The following is a 20,576-nucleotide window of genomic DNA, read 5'->3' on the forward strand; positions in this document are numbered from 1 at the left end:
CTAAACCCGTCAGAATTTTAAATGTTTCTATGAGATCCCCTCTCATTCTTCTGAACTCCAGTGAATACAAGCCTAGTTGATCCAGTCTTTCTTGATATGTCAGTCCCGCCATCCTGGGAATCAGTCTGGTGAACCTTCGCTGCACTCCCTCAATAGCAAGAATGTCCTTCCTCAAGTTAGAGACCAAAACTGTACACAATACTCCAGATGTGGCCTCACCAAGGCTCTGTACAACTGTAGCAACACCTCCCTGCCCCTGCACTCAAATCCCCTCGCTATGAAAGCCAACATGCCATTTGCTTTCTTAACCGCCTGCTGTACCTGCATGCCAACCTTCAATGACTGATGTACCATGACACCCAGGGCTCGTTGCACCTCCCCTTTTCCTAATCTGTCACCATTCAGATAATAGTCGATCTCTCTGTTTTTACCACCAAAGTGGATAACCTCACATTTATCCACATTATACTTCATCTGCCATGCATTTGCCCACTCACCTAACCTATCCAAGTCACTCTGCAGCCTCATAGCATCCTCCTCGCAGCTCACACTGCCACCCAACTTAGTGTCATCCGCAAATTTGGAGATACTACATTTAATCCCCTCGTCTAAATCATTAATGTACAATGTAAACAGCTGGGGCCCCAGCACAGAACCTTGCGGTACCCCACTAGTCACTGCCTGCCATTCTGAAAAGTACCCATTTACTCCTACTCTTTGCTTCCTGTCTGACAACCAGTTCTCAATCCATGTCAGCACACTACCCCCAATCCCATGTGCTTTAACTTTGCACATTAATCTCTTGCGTGGAACCTTGTCGAAAGCCTTCTGAAAGTCCAAATATACCACATTAACTGGTTCTCCCTTGTCCACTCTACTGGAAACATCCTCAAAAAATTCCAGAAGATTTGTCAAGCATGATTTCCCTTTCACAAATCCATGCTGACTTGGACCTATCATGTCACCTCTTTCCAAATGCGCTGCTATGACATCCTTAATAATTGATTCCATCATTTTACCCACTACCGATGTCAGGCTGACCGGTCTATAATTCCCTGTTTTCTCTCTCCCTCCTTTTTTAAAAAGTGGGGTTACATTGGCTACCCTCCACTCAATAGGAACTGATCCAGAGTCTATGGAATGTTGGAAAATGACTGTCAATGCATCCGCTATTTCCAAGTCCACCTCCTTAAGTACTCTGGGATGCAGTCCATCAGGCCCTGGGGATTTAACTGCCTTCAATCCCATCAATTTCCCCAACACAATTTCCCGACTAATAAGGATTTCCCTCTGTTCCTTCTTCTTACTAGACCCTCTGACCCCTTTTAAATCCGGAAGGTTGTTTGTGTCCTCCTTAGTGAATACCGAACCAAAGTACTTGTTCAATTGGTCTGCCATTTCTTTGTTCCCCGTTATGACTTCCCCTGATTCTGATTGCAGAGGACCTACGTTTGTCTTTACTAACCTTTTTCTCTTTACATATCTATAGAAACTTTTGCAGTCCGCCTTAATGTTCCCTGCAAGCTTCCTCTCGTACTCTATTTTCCCTGCCCTAATCAAACCCTTTGTCCTCCTCTGCTGAGTTCTAAATTTCTCCCAGTCCCCAGGTTCACTGCTATTTCTGGCCAATTTGTATGCCACTTCCTTGGCTTTAATACTATCCCTGATTTCCCTTGATAGCCACGGTTGAGCCACCTTCCCTTTTTTATTTTTACGCCAGACAGGGATGTACAATTGTTGTAGTTCATCCATGCGGTCTCTAAATGTCTGCCATTGCCCATCCACTGTCAACCCCTTAAGTATCATTCGCCAATCTATCCTAGCCAATTCACGCCTCATACCTTCAAAGTTACCCTTCTTTACGTTCTGGACCATGGTCTCTGAATTAACTCTTTCATTCTCCATCCTAATGTAGAATTCCACCATATTATGGTCACTCTTCTCCAAGGGGCCTCGCACAACGAGATTGCTAATTAATCCTCTCTCATTACACAACACCCAGTCTAAGATGGCCTCCCCCCTAGGTAGTTCCTCGACATATTGGTCTCGAAAACCATCCCTTATGCACTCCAGGAAATCCTCTTCCAGCGTATTGCTTCCAGTTTGGTTAGCCCAATCTATATGCATATTAAAGTCACCCATGATATCTGCTGCACCTTTATTGCATGCACCCCTAATTTCCTGTTTGATGCCCTCCCCAACATCACTACTACTGTTTGGAGGTCTGTACACCGTTTTTTGCCCTTTGGTGTTCTGCAGCTCTACCCATATAGATTCCACATCATCCAAGCTAATGTCCTTCCTAATGATTGCATTAATCTCCTCTTTAACCAGCAATGCTACCCCACCTCCTTTTCCTTTTATTCTATCCTTCCTGAATGTTGAATACCCATGGATGTTGAGTTCCCAGCCCTGATCATCCTGGAGCCACGTCTCTGTAATCCCAATCACATCATATTTGTTAACATCTATTTGCACAGTTAATTCATCCACCTTATTACGGATACTCCTTGCAGTAAGACACAAAGCCTTCAGGCTTGTTTTTTTAACACACTTTGTCCTTTTAGAATTATGATGTAGTGTGGCCCTTTTTGTTTCTTGCCTTTGTTTACTCGGCCTTCCACTATTGCTTTTTACCTTTCTACCATCTGTTTCTGACTCCATATTACTTCGCCCTGTCTCGCTGCATAGGTTCCCATCCCCCTGCCATATTAGTTTAAACACTCCCGAACTGCATTAGCAAATGTTACCCCTAGGACAACAGTTCCAGTCCTGCTCAAATGCAGACCGTCCCTTTTGTACAGGTCCCACTTCCCCCAGAACTGGTTCCAATGTCCCAGGAATTTGAATCCCTCCCTCTTGCACCACTGCTCAAGCCACGTATTTCTTCTAACTATCCTGCTCCCTCTACTCTGATTAGCACGTGGCACTGGTAGCAATCCAGAGATTACTACCTTTGAGATCCCGCCTTTTTAATTTAACTCCTCGCTCCCTAAATTCAGCTTGTAGGACCTCTTCCCGCTTCTTACCTATATCGTTGGTACCTACCATGTACCACGACAACTGGCTGTTCACCCTCCCTCTCCAGAATGCTCTGCAGCCGCTCCGAGACATTCTTGACCCTTGCACCAGGGAGGCAACATACCATCCTGGAGTCTCGGTTGCGGTCGCAGAAACTCCTATCTATTCACCTTACAATAGAGTCCCCTATCACTATAGCTCACCCACTCTTTTTCCCGCCCTTCTGTGCAGCAGAGCCACACATGGTGCCATGAACCTGGCTGTTGCTGCCCTCCCCTGATGAGTCATCCTCAACAGTACCCAAAGTGGTGTATCTGTTTTGCAGGGGGATGACCGCAGGGGACCCCTGCACTACCTCCCTCAGTACTGCCCCTCCGACAGTGCGGCGCTCCCTCAGTACTGCCCTTCTGACAGTGCGGCGCTCCCTCAGTACTGCCCCTCCAACAGTGCAGCGCTTCCTCAGTACTGCCCCTCCGACAGTGCAGCACTCCCTCAGTACTGCCCCTCCGACAGTGCAGCACTCCCTCAGCACTGCCCCTCCGACAGTGCAGCGCTCCCTCAGCACTGCCCCTCCGACAGTGCAGCACTCCCTCAGTACTGCACTGGGAGTGTCAGCCAAGATTTATGTGCTTCAGTCCCTGGAGGGGTCTTGAACCCACAACCTTCTGACTCAGAGGCGAGAGTGCTGCCCACTGAGCCACAGCTGACATTCAGAGGGGAGCTTCTCTGATGATCTGTGGGATGACATGTTTTTATTTGAAATTTGAAACTTTGGGCATATGGGAGGCAGGCAGAAATCAACAGCGGTTCATGGAATAAATTAGGTAGGGCAGTCAAAGTAGTTGTGGAACAATCGGGGGAGGAGAACGTATAAAATAACAACCTTGCACTTAACTACATTGAAATTAATTTGCCAGTTACAAGCCCATTCTGCAAGCGACGTTTGAATTGCTGCAAAGATCGAGGAGAGTTGCGAGAAGCTGGGTTTGTTCTCCTTAGAGCAGGGAAGGTCAAGTGGGGATTTGATGGAGCAAGCAGGGAGAAACTGGGTCAATAGTCAGAGATTTAAAATAATTAGCAACAGAACTAAGAGGAAATGAGGAGAAATACCCTCACACAGAGGGTTGTTCAGATCTGGAACGCAAGACCTGAAAACGTGATGTAAGCAGGTTCCACAGGAACTTTCAAAAGGGGATTGGACATGTAGTTGAAGGGGACTAATTTGCAAAAAGCTGGGGTGTGGGTCTCAATCGGACAGATCTTTCAGATAGCCGGTACGGGCTCAATGGGCCGAACGGCCTCCTTCATGGCTGCAAGATTCTAAGCTCCAATTCTATAAACCCTTTCTGCTTGGCAGCGATGCAGGAGAGAGAGTAAAACTGGCAAGCCAGACACAGATCCTGCCTAGGAGCCCAGTGGTGCGACAAATCTCTTGGGGAGTCACAGAAGCAGGCGCTCGCGTTGCCAACTCCGCATTGGACGTGTCCCTGAAGGTTCCATCACACGACCTTCCGCCCCACCCGGTCAAAAAACAGGCTGCCCTTTCACAGCCCTCTCCATCGTCCTCAGTATTTATTATAACAAAAGAAAATGAAAAATAAACCACACCATTTTATTTCCTGAGATTCCTTTTGGATTTTTCTGCCGGGTTGTCACAGAATCGAAGAATCTTACGGCACAGAAAGAGTCCATTCGACCCACAGTGGCTGTGCTGGCTCAATGACAGAGCAGTGGTGCTCAGACCCACACAACATCCCTTGTGCTTGGTTCCGCGCGCCCCGTTTCCATCAACAGGCGGTCCAGTTAGATTTCTGAGCACGCGCCGTGTTTCCAATCTTCATGCTGGAGAGCGCATTAAACGGGAGCGCGCAGATAACGAGCGCGGCTCAGGGGGGGGGCATTGGTCCCACCCCTCCGCTTCTTCACCCATAACCCGGTCACTTCCTCGTCCTCTAGTACCTGTCCAACCCCCTTTTACAATTATCCATGGCATCAGCTTCCACCACCTTTTCAGCTCGGGGAGTCTTTCAAACAAATAGTCAGCATGCGTACAGTTTTAGTCTCCGTATTTAAGGAAGGATATACTTGCATTGCAGGCAGTTCAGAGAATAAGGACATAAGAACAGGAGTAGGCCATCTAGCCCCTCGAGCCTGCTCCGCCATTCAACAAGGTCATGGCTGATCTGGCCGTGGACTCAGCTCCACTTACCCGCCCGCTCCCCGTAACCCTTAATTCCCTTATTGGTTAAAAATCTATCTATCTGTGACTTGAATACATTCAATGAGCTAGCCTCAACTGCTTCCTTGGGCAGAGAATTCCACAGATTCACAACCCTCTGGGAGAAGAAATTCCTTCTCAACTCGGTTTTAAATTGGCTCCCCCGTATTTTGAGGCTGAGCCCCCTAGTTCTAGTCTCCCCGACCAGTGGAAACAACCTCTCTGCCTCTATCTTGTCTATCCCTTTCATTATTTTAAATGTTTCTATAAGATCACCCCTCATCCTTCTGAACTCCAAGGAGTAAAGACCCAGTCTACTCAATCTATCATCATAAGGTAACCCCCTCATCTCCGGAATCAGCCTAGTGAATCGTCTCTGTACCCCCTCCAAAGCCAGTATATCTTTCCTTAAGTAAGGTGACCAAAACTGCACGCAGTACTCCAGGTGCGGCCTCACCAATACCCTGTACAGTTGCAGCAGGACCTCCCTGCTTTTGTACTCCATCCCTCTCGCAATGAAGGCCAACATTCCATTCACCTTCCTGATTACCTGCTGCACCTGCAAACTAACTTTTTGGGATTCTGGTAATTCTGTAACAACGCAGATTTCCTCCCATCCGGCTCAGTGATACCCGATTTTCATCTGTTGAATCTGCATTTTTGGGTCGGAATAGCTCAGTTGGGAGAGCGTTAGACTGAAGATCTAAAGGTCCCTGGTTCAATCCCAGGTTATAATGTTTTATGTTTTTCAGATAAACTCCAAAAAGAGTTTCATGCACAAGGACCCCCAGGTCCCTCTGCACCGCAGCATGTTGTAATTTCTCCCCATTCAAATAATATTCCCTTTTACTGTTTTTTTTTCCCCAAGGTGGATGACCTCACATTTTCCGACATTGTATTCCATCTGCCAAACCTTAGCCCATTCGCTTAACCTATCTAAATCTCTTTGCAGCCTCTCTGTGTCCTCTACACAACCCGCTTTTCCACTAATCTTTGTGTCATCTGCAAATTTTGTTACACTACACTCTGTCCCTTCTTCCAGGTCATCTATGTATATTGTAAACAGTTGTGGTCCCAGCACCGATCCCTGTGGCACACCACTAACCACCGATTTCCAACCCGAAAAGGACCCATTTATCCCAACTCTCTGCTTTCTGTTAGTCAGCCAATTCTCTATCCATGCTAATACATTTCCTCTGACTCCGCGTACCTTTATCTTCTGCAGTAACCTTTTGTGTGGCACCTTACCGAATGCCTTTTGGAAATCTAAATACACCACATCCATCGGTACACCTCTATCCACCATGCTCGTTATATCCTCAAAGAATTCCAGTAAATTAGTTAAACATGATTTCCCCTTCATGAATCCATGTTGCGTCTGCTTGATTGCACTATTCCTATCTAGATATCCCACTATTTCTTCCTTAATGATAGCTTCAAGCATTTTCCCCACTACAGATGTTAAACTAACCGGCCTATAGTTACTTGCCTTTTGTCTGCCCCCTTTTTTAAACAGAGGTGTTACATTAGCTGCTTTCCAATCCGCTGGTACCTCCCCAGAGTCCAGAGAATTTTGGTAGATTATAACGAATGCATCTGCTATAACTTCCGCCATCTCTTTTAATACCCTGGGATGCATTTCATCAGGACCAGGGAACTTGTCTACCTTGAGTCCCATTAGCCTGTCCAGCACTATTCCCCTAGTGATAGTGATTATCTCAAGGTCCTCCCTTCCCACATTCCCGTGACCAGCAATTTTTGGCATGGTTTTTGTGTCTTCCACTGTGAAGACCGAAGCAAAATAATTGCTTACGGTCTCAGCCATTTCCATATTTCCCATTATTAAATCCCCCTTTTCATCTTCTAAGGGACCAACATTTACTTTAGTCACTCTTTTCCGTTTTATATATCGGTGAAAGCTTTTACTATCTGTTTTTATGTTTTGCGCAAGTTTACTTTTGTAATCTATCTTTTCTTTCTTTATTGCTTTCTTCGTCATTCTTTGCTGTCGCTTAAAATTTTCACAATCTTCTAGTTTCCCACTAACCGTGGCCACCTTATACACATTGGTTTTTAATTTGATACTCTCCTTTATTTCCTTGGTTATCCACGGCTGGTTATCCCTTCTCTTACCGCCCTTCTTTTTCACTGGAATATATTTTTGTTGAGCACTATGAAAGAGCTCCTTAAAAGTCCTCCACTGTTCCTTAATTGTGCCACCATTTAGTCTGTGTTTCCAGTCTACTTTAGCCAACTCTGCCCTCATCCCACTGTAGTCCCCTTTGTTTAAGCATAGTATGCTTGTTTGAGACACTAATTCCTCACCCTCAATCTGTATTACAAATTCAACCATACTGTGATCACTCATTCCGAGAGGATCTTTTACTAGGAGATCGTTTATTATTCCTGTCTCATTACACAGGACCAGATCCAAGATAGCTTGCTCCCTTGTAGTTCTGTAACATACTGTTCTAAGAAACAATCCCGTATGCATTCTATGAATTCCTCCTCAAGGCTACACCGTGCGATTTGATTAGACCAATCGATATGTAGGTTAAAATCCCCCATGATTACTGCCATTCCTTTTTCACATGCCTCCATTATTCCCTTGATTATTGTCCGTCCCACCGTGAAGTTATTATTTGGGGGCCTATAAACTACGCCCACCAGTGACTTTTTCCCCTTACTATCTCTAATCTCCACCCACAATGATTCAGCATTTTGTTCATTAGAGCCAATATCATCTCTCACAACTGCCCTGATATCATCCTTTATTAACAAAGCTACCCCACCTCCTTTCCCTTCTTGTCTATCTTTCTGAATTGTCAGATACCCCTGTATGTTTATTTCCCAGTCTTGGCCACCCTGCAACCATGTTTCTGTAATGGCCACCAAATCATACCCATTTGTAATGATTTGTGCCGTCAACTCATTTACTTTATTTCGAATGCTGCGTGTGTTTAGGTAGAGTGTTTTAATACTAGTTTTTAAACCATGATTTTTAGTTTTGACCCCTCCTGCAGCCTATTTACATTCATACATATTGTCCCTTCCTATCACCTTGTGGTTTACACTTACCCCAGTGCTACTCTGCTCAGTTGCCTCCTGCCTTTTGCATTCTTTCTTGGGGTCTGTTCATCTGAGCTTTCACCCACTCTAACTAGCTCAGAGCCCTCTCCTTGGTTCCGAATACTCCTTGCATTGAGGCACCGAGCTTTCATGCTTGCCTTTTTAATCACATTTTGACCCTTTAGAATTTTGCTGTACAGTGGCCCTTTTTGTTTTTTGCCTTGGGTTTCTCCACTTTTACTCATCTCCTTTCTGTCTTTTGCTTTTGTCTCCATTTTGTTTCCCTCTGTCTCCCTGCATTGGTTCCCACCCCCTGCCATATTAGTTTAACTCCTCCCCGGAGATGAGGGGGTTGACTTATGAGGAAAGGTTGAGGAGGTTGGGCCTCTACTCATTGGACTTCAGAAGAATAAGAGGTGATTTTATCGAAACATATAAGATAATGAGGGGGCTTGACAAGGTGGATGCAGAGAGGATGTTTCCACTGATGGGAGAGACTGGAACTAGAGGGCATAGTCTCAGAATAACGGGCCGCACATTTAAAACTGAGATGAGGAGGAATTTCTTCTCTCAGAGGGTTGTAAAACTGTGGAATTCTCTGCCCCAGAGAGCTGTGGAGGCTGGGACATTGAATATATTTAAGGTGGAGATAGACAGATTTTTGAGCGATAAGGGAGTAAAGGGTTATGGGGAGCGGGCGGGGAAGTGGAGCTGAGTCCATGATCAGATCAGCCATGATCTTATTGAATGGTGGAGCAGGCTCGAGGGGGCAAATGGCCGACTTCTGCTCCTATTTCTTATGTTCTTGTGAATTGCAAAAGTCTTGCTTGACCAATCTTCTTAAATTTTTTGAAGAGGTAACAGAGAGAGTAGACAAGGGTAATGCAGTAAATGCAATTTATTTAGATTTTCAAAAGGCCTTCGATAAGGTATCCCATAATAGACTGATGAACAAGGTCAGAGAATGCAGAGTCAGGGGACAAGGAGCAGAATGGATCGCTAGCTGGCTTCAAGACAGAAAGCAGAGAGTGGGGGTAAAGGGCAGCTATTCACAGGGGCAGAAGGTGGGTCATGGTGTTCCACAAGGATCAGTGCTGGGACCACTGTTCACAATTTATATTAACCATTTAGACTTTGGAATCAAAAATACAATCTCTAAATTTTCGGATGACACCAAATTGGGGGACAGTCAATACTGAGGAGGACATTAATAAACTTGCAGAATGGGCATATAATTGGCAAATGAAATTCAACACAGGTAAATGTGAGATATTACATTTGGTCGGGAGAATAGGGAGGTCACTTATTACTGGGAGGGTGCGAGTCTGGGTGGGATAGAGGAACAAAGGGATCTCGGATACAAATACACACATCACTAAACGTTGTGACACAGGTTAGCAAGGCCATAAAAAGCAAACCAAGAACTAGGGTTTATTTCTAGAGGGATAGAATTGAAAAGTAGGGAAGTTATGCTAAACCTGTATCGAACCCTGGTTAGACCACACTTGGAGCACTGCGTACAGTTCTGGTCTCCATATTATAAAAAGGATATAGAGGCACTGGAGAGGGTGCAGAGAAGATTTACAAAGACGATACCAGAAATGCGAGGGTGTACATATCAGGAAAGGATGAACAGGCTGGGTCTCTTTTCTCTTGCAAAAAGGAGGCTCTCTGCAAGAGCCCCTCAGCCAGTCCCACTCCCCCGCCCTTTCCCGTAGCCCTGCTGATTATTTTCCTTCAGATACTTATCCAACTCCCTTTTGAAAGCCACGATGGAGTCTGCCTCCACCGCCATCTCAGGCAGTGCATTCCAGATCCTAACCACTCGCTGTGTAAAAACGTTTTCCCTCGTGTCGCCTTTGGTTCTTCTGCCAATCGCCTTAAATCTGTGTCCTCTGGTTCTCGACCCTTCCACCAATGGGAACAGTTTCTCTCGATCTACTCTGTCCAGACCCCTCATGATTTGGAACACCTGTGTTAATAGATCAAGCGTCGTCACTTGATCAATTAAGACACTTTATAAATTTACTGTGTTTCTTCTAAAAAAAAATATTTTGCAAGAATAGAGGCTTGGCTTGGGCTCTCAAAACACTGAAGATCTATAGGCCGAGGCACTGACTGCGTATCTCAGTGGAGACCTCTTCTGGTCCCAAAGTTGCACTTGCAGCCAGAGAATGTAAATCACTTCGACTGGCAATGAATGGTCTAGTGTCAGTCCTGCAGGTTCAACCCAAACCACAGCCTGGATTCTAGAAATAGCCACCAAGAAACCTCTGGGGAAGCTATAGTTCTTCTGCTAAAATAAATAATTCTTAAAGTTGATTGGCAAAAGAACCAGAGGCGAGATGAGGTGAACTTTATTTTCGCAGCGAGTTGTTGTGATCGGGAACGCACTGCCTGAAAGGGCGGTGGGAGCAGATTCAATAGTAACTTTCAAACAGGGAATTGGATAAATACTGGAAGGGGAAAGATTTGCCGGGCTGTGGGGAAAGAGCGGGGAGTGGGACTAATTGGATCGTTTTGTCACAGAGCCGGCACAGGAACGATGGGCCGAATGGCCTCCTGCTGTGCTGTGTGATTTGATGAAATGTTCTTTGAAAAATTCCAGATACAAAACTGGAAGGAAAGCAGGAAGGAAGACTTGCATTTATATAGCGCCTTTCATGACCACTGGACACCCAACAATTAAGTACTTTTTGGAGTGTAGTCACTGTTATGTAGGAAACTCGGCAGCCTATTTGCGCACAGCAAGCTCCCACAAATAGTAATGTGATAATGGTCAGATAATCTGTTTGTGATGTTAGCTGAAGGATAAATATTGGCCCCAGAACACCAGGGTTAACTCCCGTGCTCTTCTTCAAAATAGTGCCATGGGATCTTTTACATTCACCCAAGAGGGCAGATGGGGCCTCGGTTTAATGTCTCATCTGAAAGACTGCCCCTCCGACAGTGCAGCACTCGCTCAGTACTGCCCCTCCGACAGTGCAGCACTCGCTCAGTACTGCTCCTCCGACAGTGCAGCACTCGCTCAGTACTGTCCCTCCGACAATGCAGCACTCACTCAGTACTGCCCCTCCGACAGTGCGGTGCTCCCTCAGCACTGTCCCTCCGACAGTGCGGCACTCCCTCAGTACTACCTCTCCGACAGTGCGGCGCTCGCTCAGTACTGCCCCTCCAACAGTGCAGCACTCGCTCAGTACTGCCCCTCCAACAGTGCAGCACTCGCTCAGTACTGCCCCTCCGACAGTGCAGCGCTCCCTCAGTACTGCCCCTCCGACAGTGCGCGCTCCCTCAGTACTGTCCCTCCGACAGTGCGGCGCTCGCTCAGTACTGCCCCTCCAACAGTGCAGCACTCGCTCAGTACTGCCCCTCCGACAGTGCAGCACTCCCTCAGTACTGCCCCTCCGACAGTGCGCGCTCCCTCAGTACTGCCCCTCCAACAGTGCAGCACTCGCTCAGTACTGCCCCTCCGACAGTGCAGCACTCCCTCAGTACTGCTCCTCCAACAGTGCAGCACTCCCTCAGTACTGCCCCTCCGACAGTGCAGCACTCCCTCAGTACTGCCCCTCCGACAGTGCAGCACTCGCTCAGTACTGCCCCTCCGACAGTGCAGCGCTCCCTCAGCACTGCCCCTCCGACAGTGCAGCACTCCCTCAGTACTGCCCCTCCGACAGTGCAGCACTCCCTCAGTACTGCCCCTCTGACAGTGCAGCACTCGCTCAGTACTGCCCCTCCGACAGTGCAGCACTCCCTCAGTACTGCACTGGGAGTGTCAGCCTAGATTTTTATGCTCGAGTCCCCAGAGTGGGACTTGAACCCACAACCTCCTGACTCAGAGGCGAGGGTGCTGCCCACTGAGCCATGGCGGACACAATTGACCTCTTGCATTGGGTTGTAATTTTGTTCATCGCAATATTCAAGAGGTATTGTTTACCAATAAAATAAATGATTTACTAATTGACCCAAACAACAACTGAGGAGAACACGGAGTTAAGTTTAAAGTGTACAGTGTGTCACTTCAGACCAATCCCCTGTCAGAATCATCGCTTCAATTACAGCCTGGATTTTGCGTTACCAAGGATGGTGTCATCTATTAATACTTTGTTTTTAAATGCCTAAATACGCCTTCATATTTTTTTTCAGAAGAAAACTTTTAAGAGGGTTTGGAAAATTTGTATAGCACAAGTTTAAAAAAAGGGAGAAAGTGGAATCATTTCTGAATCGCTGGTCACAGAATTACACGGAGATTGCACCCAGCCGACCAGCCAAGCCTTGCTGCTGTTCCCCCTCCACATGGGCAGTGATCATCACCCCGTGTGACAGTCCTGTGCCCAGACACAGGCCTACAATGATACAACACAGAAGGAGGCTGTAATGTATTTGCTTTGTGGGTTCTTTACTGAAGAATTCATGGCAACACATTGCTATTAAGAACTAAAACAGAGAGTGCTGGAAATCTCAGCGTTGTCAGGCAGCGAATGTAGAGAGAGAAACAGAGTTAACGCTTCGGGTCGCCGTGTCTTCGTCAGAACTGGCACGTGTTTGAAAAGAGCAGATTCTTAAAGAGCACTGACAGGGAGAGGGGAGAGAAGACAAAAGGGAAGGTCTGTGATAGGGTGGAAGGCAGGAGAGATTAGAGAGACAAAATGGATGATGGGCCCCGAATTGAAATGGTAATGGCAGAATTCAGAAAAAGGTTAGTCTGGATAGGGTGTGAATGGCATGATAATGACCAGCTGCCATTATAGACAAAGAGAAAAAAAAAAGAAAAAAATAATATCAGGGGGTCTGCCCCCCTCAACCCCATCTTATGTTTTTCTTCTTCCTTCTTCTCTCCCCCGTTCAGTGTTTAAGAATGTGCTCTTTTCGAACATTCGACAGTTCTGAGGAAGTGTCGTCAACCCGAAATGCTGACTCCCTCTCCCAATCCCACTCTGGACTCTGGCCTTTGCACCAGACACTGTTCCAATGACGCTCAATGCAAGCTTCAGTTACATTACCTCATGAAACAAACACCCAAGAGGGCAGACAGGGTCTTGGTTTAACATCTCATCAGAAAGACAGCACCTCCGACAGTGCAGCGCTCCCTCAGTACTGCCCCTCCGACAGTGCAGCGCTCCCTCGGTACCGTCCCTCCGACAGTACGGCGCTCCCTCAATACTGCCCCTCCGACAGTACGGCGCTCCCTCAGTACTGCCCCTCCGACAGTGCAGCGCTCCCTCAGTACTGCCCCTCCGACAGTGCGGCGCTCCCTCAGTACTGCCCCTCCGACAGTGCAGCACTCCCTCAGTACTGCCCCTCCGACAGCGCAGCACTCCCTCAGTACTGCCCCTCCGACAGTGTCGCTCCCTCAGCACTGCCCCTCCGACAGCGCAGCACTCCCTCAGTACTGCCCCTCCGACAGCGCAGCACTCCCTCAGTACTGCCCCTCCGACAGCGCAGCACTCCCTCAGTACTGCCCCTCCGACAGTGTCGCTCCCTCAGCACTGCCCCTCCGACAGCGCAGCACTCCCTCAGTACTGCCCCTCCGACAGCGCAGCACTCCCTCAGTACTGCCCCTCCAACAGTGCAGCACTCCCTCAGCACTGCACTGGAGTGTCAGCCTGGATTTTATGTCGCAGAAGACCCTGGAGTGGGACTTGAACCCATGACCTTCTGACTCCGAGAAGAGAGCTATGGCCATCACCACAACTACAACTGGCACATCACAGCTCTCCACTCGGCCTCCTTCCTGCCAACAGGGCCACGTGTGCAAACTCGGATGAAATCACAGGCTGGTTATGACACTGCTCTGCTGGAATGGGTTGCTGCAAATGAGGCAAGGCTTATGGCAGTGTTCCTGCTGAAACCTCAAGAACATATATATCACTTTAGAACAAGTCTTGTGAGTAAGAAAACTAACACACATGCTTGAATAATTTGGGTCATGGCAAAAACAATGTCCCAGAGTGTTGCTGCATTTACTTTGCTGGCTCGAATGAAATCTGTCTTGGCCTGAAATCTTCCCTTCATTCTGAAGTACCAGGACATTGTCTCAGCTATGCTACACACAAGCTCGATTTCAAATTTGCGCACAGCAAGCTCCCACAAACAGCAACGTGTTAATGACCAGATAATCTGTTTTTGTTGCGTTGATTGAGGGATAAATATTGGCCCCAGGACACCGGGGAGAACTCCCCCTGCTCTTCTTTGAAACAGTCCGCGGGATCTTTTACATCCACCTGAGAGGGCAGATGGGGCCTGGGTTTAATGTCTCATCCGGGAAACGGGTTGTTTAACAATCGCCTCATATCCGAGTATTAACACCCACAGCGGTTGAACTTCAATAGTTTCAATTCAGAGGGAGATAGCCAGTTTTTATTGCCTATTATTTTAGCAGTTCAATGTAAGGGTTTATAGCTCGGCCATGAATGGAGTTCACCTCATAGCTCCACAGCACCACTTAAAGGCCGGTGTGGCACACTGTCTTAGAAGGACCCAGAGAGGCAAGTATAATTCTCTCTGTTACAGGCAAAAGGAATGGGAAAACATTTATATCCTAAGACAATTCACAGGAGTATTATAAGATTTTAAAAATTGACACCAAGCCACATAAATAGAAATTAGCGCAGGTGACCACAAGCTTGGTCAAAGAGATAGGTTTTAAGGAGCGTCTTGAAGGAGGAGCACTGCATGCAGTTTTGGGCTCCGTATTTAAGGAAGGATACACTTGCATTGGAGACAGTTCAGAGAAGATTCACTTGTTGATTCCGGAGATGAGGGGGTTGACTTATGAGGAAAGGTTGAGTAGGTTGGGCCTCTACTCATTGGAATTCAGAAGAATGAGAGGTGATCTTATCGAAACGTATAAGATTGTGAGGGGGCTTGACAAGGTGGATGCAGAGAGGATGTTTCCACTGATGGGGGAAACTAAAACTAGGGGACATAGTCTCAGAATAAGGGGCCATCCATTTAAAACTGAGATGAGGAGGAATTTCTTCTCTCAGAGGGTTGTAAATCTGTGGAATTCTCTGCCCCAGAGAGCTGTGGAGGCTGGGTCATTGAATATATTTAAGGTGGAGATAGACAGATTTTTGAGCGATAAGGGAGTAAAGGATTATGGGGAGCGGGCGGGGAAGTGGAGCTGAGTCCATGATCAGATCAGTCATGATCTTATTGAATGGCGGAGCAGGCTCGAGGGGCCAAATGGCCTTCATAAATCTATATTAATGGCTTGGATGAAGGGACTGAGTGTAATGTAGCCAAGTTTGCTGGTGATACAAAGATGGATGGGAAAGCAAATTGTAAGGACACAAAAAATCTGCAAAGGGATATAGACAGGTTAAGTGAGTGGGCAAAAATTGGAGTAAAATGTGGGAAAATGTGAGGTTATCCACTTTGGCAGAAAAAATAGAAAAGCAAATTATAATTTAAATGGAGAAAAATTGCAAAGTGCATGAAACACAAAAAGTTAGTATGTAGGTACAGCAAGTGATCAGGAAGGCAAATGGAATGTTGGCCTTTATTGCAAGGGGGATAGAGTATAAAAGCAGAGAAGTCCTGCTACAACTGTACAGGGTATTGGTGAGGCCACACCTGGAGTACTGCGTACAGTTTTGGTCTCTGTATTTAAGGAAGGATATACTTGCATTGGAGGCAGTTCAGAGAAGATTCACTTGTTGATTCTGGAGATGAGGGGGTTGACTTATGATGAAAGGTTGAGTCGGTTAGGCCTGTACATATTGGAGTTCTGAAGAATGAGAGGTGATCTTATCGAAACATATAAGATAATGAGGGGGCTCGACAAGGTGGATGCAGAGAGGATATTTCCACTCATAGGGGAAACTAAAACTAGGGGACATAGTCTCAAAATAAGGGGCCGTCCATTTAAAACTGAGATGAGGAGAAATTTCTTCTCTGAGAGGGTTGTAAATCCGTGGAATTCTCTGCCCCAGAAAGCTGTGGAGGCTGGGTCATTGAATATATTTAAGGCAGAGATAGACAGATTTTTGAGCGATAAGGGGATAAGGGGTTATGGGGAGCGGGCAGGGAAGTGGAGCTGAGTCCATGATCAGATCAGCCATGATCTTATTGAATGGCGGAGCAGGCTCGAGGGGCCAAATGGCCGACTCCGGCTCCTATTTCTTATGTTCTTATTATACATGCTGAATAAAAAAGTTAAACCAAAACTGCTTTGGCGCACTATTTCATATCACACTTGCACCAGGGAAACTGTCAGCTGTTTCGATGAGGAATGCGTTTTGGTTTCATTGCAGCAAATTAAGAGCAGAGATCCTGAAGATCAGTGCATCTGAGAGACGGAGGGAGGGTCGTGTCCTTCAGCGAACCATTCTGCTGAGGGCCACACACCTCCAGCATTATAACCCATCTGCTCTCTGCACAGGTGCTCATCCACCAGCCCACTCGTTCTTTTCCCAAAAAGGTCCGGAAGTCTACATCTTTCCAACCGAGGTTGTTTCAACACCACCGGTAAAAATCAACCATTCACTGCCCGCACTAAAATAATGGCCATGGGATATTCTCGGCTGGAGTGCTGATCAGACGTTCCCTCCTTACCTGGCGGAGTTGTGTTTTCGGTTTTCGACCTTCATATAGATTCTTACTTCGTTCACAGGGGCCAACACGTAAACTTTCAGCCTGCAAAACCCAACACAGGAAAGGATCAGAGTCAGTATAAAAACAAAATACTGCGGACACTGGAAATTAGAAATAAAAGCAGAAAGTGCTGGAAATCTCAGCGGGTCAGGCAGCGACTGTGGAGAGAGAAACAGAGTTAATTGTTTCAGGTCGATGACCCTGCGTCAGAACTGGGAAACGTAAGTGACAGGTTTTTAAGCGAGTGCAGGGGGCAGGGAAAGGGGGAGGGAAGGGAAGGACAAAAGGGAAGGTCAGCGATAGGGTGGAAGGCAGGAGAGATTAGAGAGACAAAAGGGATGATGGGGCGAGGCGAAAGGAGACGGTAATGGGACAAGTTAAGGAACAAAAGATGGGTCTAGAGAGGGTGTAAATGGGAATGGCAGAATCAGCAACAGCTACTGTCTGAAAAAATGGAGGTTCAGCTCTGAAATTGTTGGACTCGATGTTGAGTCCAGGAGGCTGTAAAGTGCCTAAACGAAAGATGAGGTGCTGTTCCTCGAGCTTACGTCGAGCTTCATTGGAACAGTGTAGGAGGCCGAGGTCGGAGAGGTCAGAGTGGGAGTGGAGCGGGGAATTAAAGTGGCAGGCGACCGGGAGCTCGGGGATCACACTTACGGACTGAACGGGGGAACAGGCATCAGTACGTCACCTGAAGAAGCAATTTAACATCGATGGGATTTTAATGCAGACCACACGCTTTGGTTAGAAACGGATAATGTTGTTTGGTTCGTCTTTTATTTTGGTATTTGATCATTACAAATGAATTACATTAGAACGTACAGCCCAGGAACAGACCATTGGGCCCACCGCTCCGTGCCGGGGTTTATGCCCCACCGCTCCGTGCCGGGGTTTATGCCCCACCGCTCCGTGCCGGGGTTTATGTCCCACCGCTCCGTGCCGGGGTTTATGCCCCACCGCTCCGTGCCGGGGTTTATGCTCCACACCAGCCCCCTCCCACCCCTCTACATCTCACCCTATCCCCATATCCTTCTATTCCTTTCCCCCTCATGTGTTTATCCAGCCCCCCACTTAAATACATCGATACTATTCACCTCAACCCCTCCCTGTGGCAGCGAGTTCCACATTCTCACCCCTCTCCGGGTAAAGAGGTTTCTCCTGAATTCCCCATTGGATTTATTGGTGACTCTATTATACTGATGGTCCCTAATTCTGGTCTCCCCCACAACTGGAAATATCTTCTCGACTTCTGACCCACAAATCCCATTCATAACCTTAAAGACCTCCAGCAGATCTCCCCTTGGCACCAATCCTGCGCTCCTCTCTGCCGGTCCCGTGCAGCCCGAGATCGACTGTGTCAACGTAAAACACGCACAAAATTGTGAATGGGCCCTGCACCACCCAAAAAATGAGAGGGAGCATTGCCCCTAAACTTATTCAATTATAACTGCATCTCTTAAATGGAACCTGTACGGTTTGCCATCACCGTAACCCTGCTGTATCAGATGTTCGGGGGTAACAAGAATTGGGAGCGTAGAGCATTCAATACCACCGTAAAAAGCTACTTGCCCTGTGCATCTACCAATCTCTTACCCACTCATTTCACATCAACGGAATCTTCGACAGGTCAATGCTCAGTTCAAATCTTATTAACTTATATATGGATATATATTTTTTGAAGATAGATGTCCAGAGAGCTGTAAACGTTAAGCTTCAAAGAGATGTCGAGGGACAGAAACTGTCAATAGATAAAGTAACTGCTACATGTTGGCTCTTTATGACCCACACTCTGGGTTCCAAGCCTCAAGCAACCCATCGTATGGAGATTACAATTTAGACGTCATCGATGGCTGGGGAGGCAGTACTTCTCTGTTATGGCCGGCCTCCCACCTTCCACCCTCTGTAAACTTCAGCTCATCCCAAACTCAGCTGTCCCGTGTCCTAACTTACACCGAGTCCCGCTGACCCATCACCCCCTGTGCTCACTGACCCGTGTCCTAACTCACACCCAGTCCCGCTCACCCATCACCCGCCGTGCTCACTGTCCCGTGTCCTAACTTGCACTGCGTCCCGCTCACCCATCACCCGCTGTGCTCACTGTCCCGTGTCCTAACTTGCACCGCGTCCCGCTCACCCATCACCCCCTGTGCTCACTGCCCCGTGTCCTAAACTTGCACCGAGTCCCGCTGACCCATCACCCCCTGTGCTCACTGTCCCGTGTCCTAACTTGCACCGCGTCCCGCTCACCCATCACCCCCTGTGCTCACTGTCCCGTGTCCTAACTTGCACCGCGTCCCGCTCACCCATCACCCCCTGTGCTCACTGTCCCGTGTCCTAACTCACACCCAGTCCTGCTCACCCATCACCCCCTGTGCTCACTGTCCCGTGTCCTAACTCACACCCAGTCCCGCTCACCCATCACCCCCTGTGCTCACTACCCCGTGTCCTAACTTACACCAAGTCCCATTCACCCATCACCCGCTGTGCTCGCTGTCCCGTGTCCTAACTTGCACAGAGTCCTGCTCACCCATCACCCCCTGTGCTCACTGTCCCGTGTCCTAACTTACACCGAGTCCCACTCACCCATCACACCCGGTGCTCACTGTCCCGTGTCCTAACTCACACCCAGTCCCACTCACCCATCACCCCCTGTGCTCACTGCCCCGTGTCCTAACTCACACCCAGTCCTGCTCACCCATCATCCCCTGTGCTCACTGTCCCGTGTCCTAACTCACACCCAGTCCTGCTCACCCTTCACCCGCTGTGCTCACTGACCGTGTCCTAACTCACACCCAGTCCTGCTCACCCTTCACCCGCTGTGCTCACTGACCGTGTCCTAACTCACACCGAGTCACACTCACCCATCACCCGCTGTGCTTGCTGACCCCGTGTCCTAACTCACACCCAGTCCCGCTCACCCATCACCCCCTGTGCTCGCTGACCCCGTGTCCTAACTCACACCCAGTCCCACTCACCCATCACCTGCTGTGCTCGCTGACCCTGTGTCCTAATTCGCACCCAGTCCCACTCACCCATCACCCTCTGTGCTCACTGCCCCGTGTCCTAACTCACACCCAGTCCCGCTCACCCATCACCCGCTGTGCTCACTGACCCCGTGTCCTAATTCACACCGAGTCTCACTCACCCATCACCCGCTGTGCTCACTGCCCCGTGTCCTAACTCACACCCAGTCCCGCTCACCCATCACCTCCTGTGCTCACTGCCCCGTGTCCTAACTCACACCCAGACCCGCTCACCCATCACCCGCTGTGCTCACTGCCCCGTGTCCTAACTCGCACCAAGTCCCACTCACCCATCACCCCCTGTGCTCACTGACCGTGTCCTAACTCACACCCAGTCCTACTCACCCATCACCCCCTGTGCTCACTGCCCCGTGTCCTAATTCACACCCAGTCCCACTCACCCATCACCCCCTGTGCTCACTGCCCCGTGTCCTAACTCACACCAAGTCCCACTCACCCATCACCCCCTGTGCTCACTGACCGTGTCCTAACTCACACCCAGTCCTACTCACCCATCACCCCCTGTGCTCACTGCCCCGTGTCCTAACTCACACCCAGTCCTGCTCACCCATCACCCCCTGTGCTCACTGCCCCGTGTCCTAACTCACACCAAGTCCCACTCACCCATCACCCCCTGTGCTCACTGACCG

At 48.2% G+C, this 20,576-nt stretch overlaps 1 protein-coding gene and 1 non-coding gene across 2 annotated transcripts in view; one reads left to right on the forward strand and one right to left on the reverse strand.

Annotated features, from left to right (window-relative positions):
* znhit6 (zinc finger HIT-type containing 6) overlaps positions 1-20,576 on the reverse strand; it is a 110,164-nt gene that overhangs the window by 19,537 nt on the left and 70,051 nt on the right. The window contains exon 8 of the mRNA XM_070885957.1: positions 16,865-16,945. Coding sequence (XP_070742058.1) covers positions 16,865-16,945 — 81 coding nt within the window. The remainder of the gene's footprint in view (positions 1-16,864; positions 16,946-20,576) is intronic.
* Positions 5,904-5,976, forward strand: trnaf-gaa (transfer RNA phenylalanine (anticodon GAA)). The gene has a single exon. It is a non-coding gene; the product is annotated as a tRNA-Phe (tRNA).

The sequence above is a fragment of the Pristiophorus japonicus genome, chromosome 8 (assembly GCF_044704955.1).
Source record: "Pristiophorus japonicus isolate sPriJap1 chromosome 8, sPriJap1.hap1, whole genome shotgun sequence".
NCBI lineage: Eukaryota > Metazoa > Chordata > Chondrichthyes > Pristiophoridae > Pristiophorus > Pristiophorus japonicus.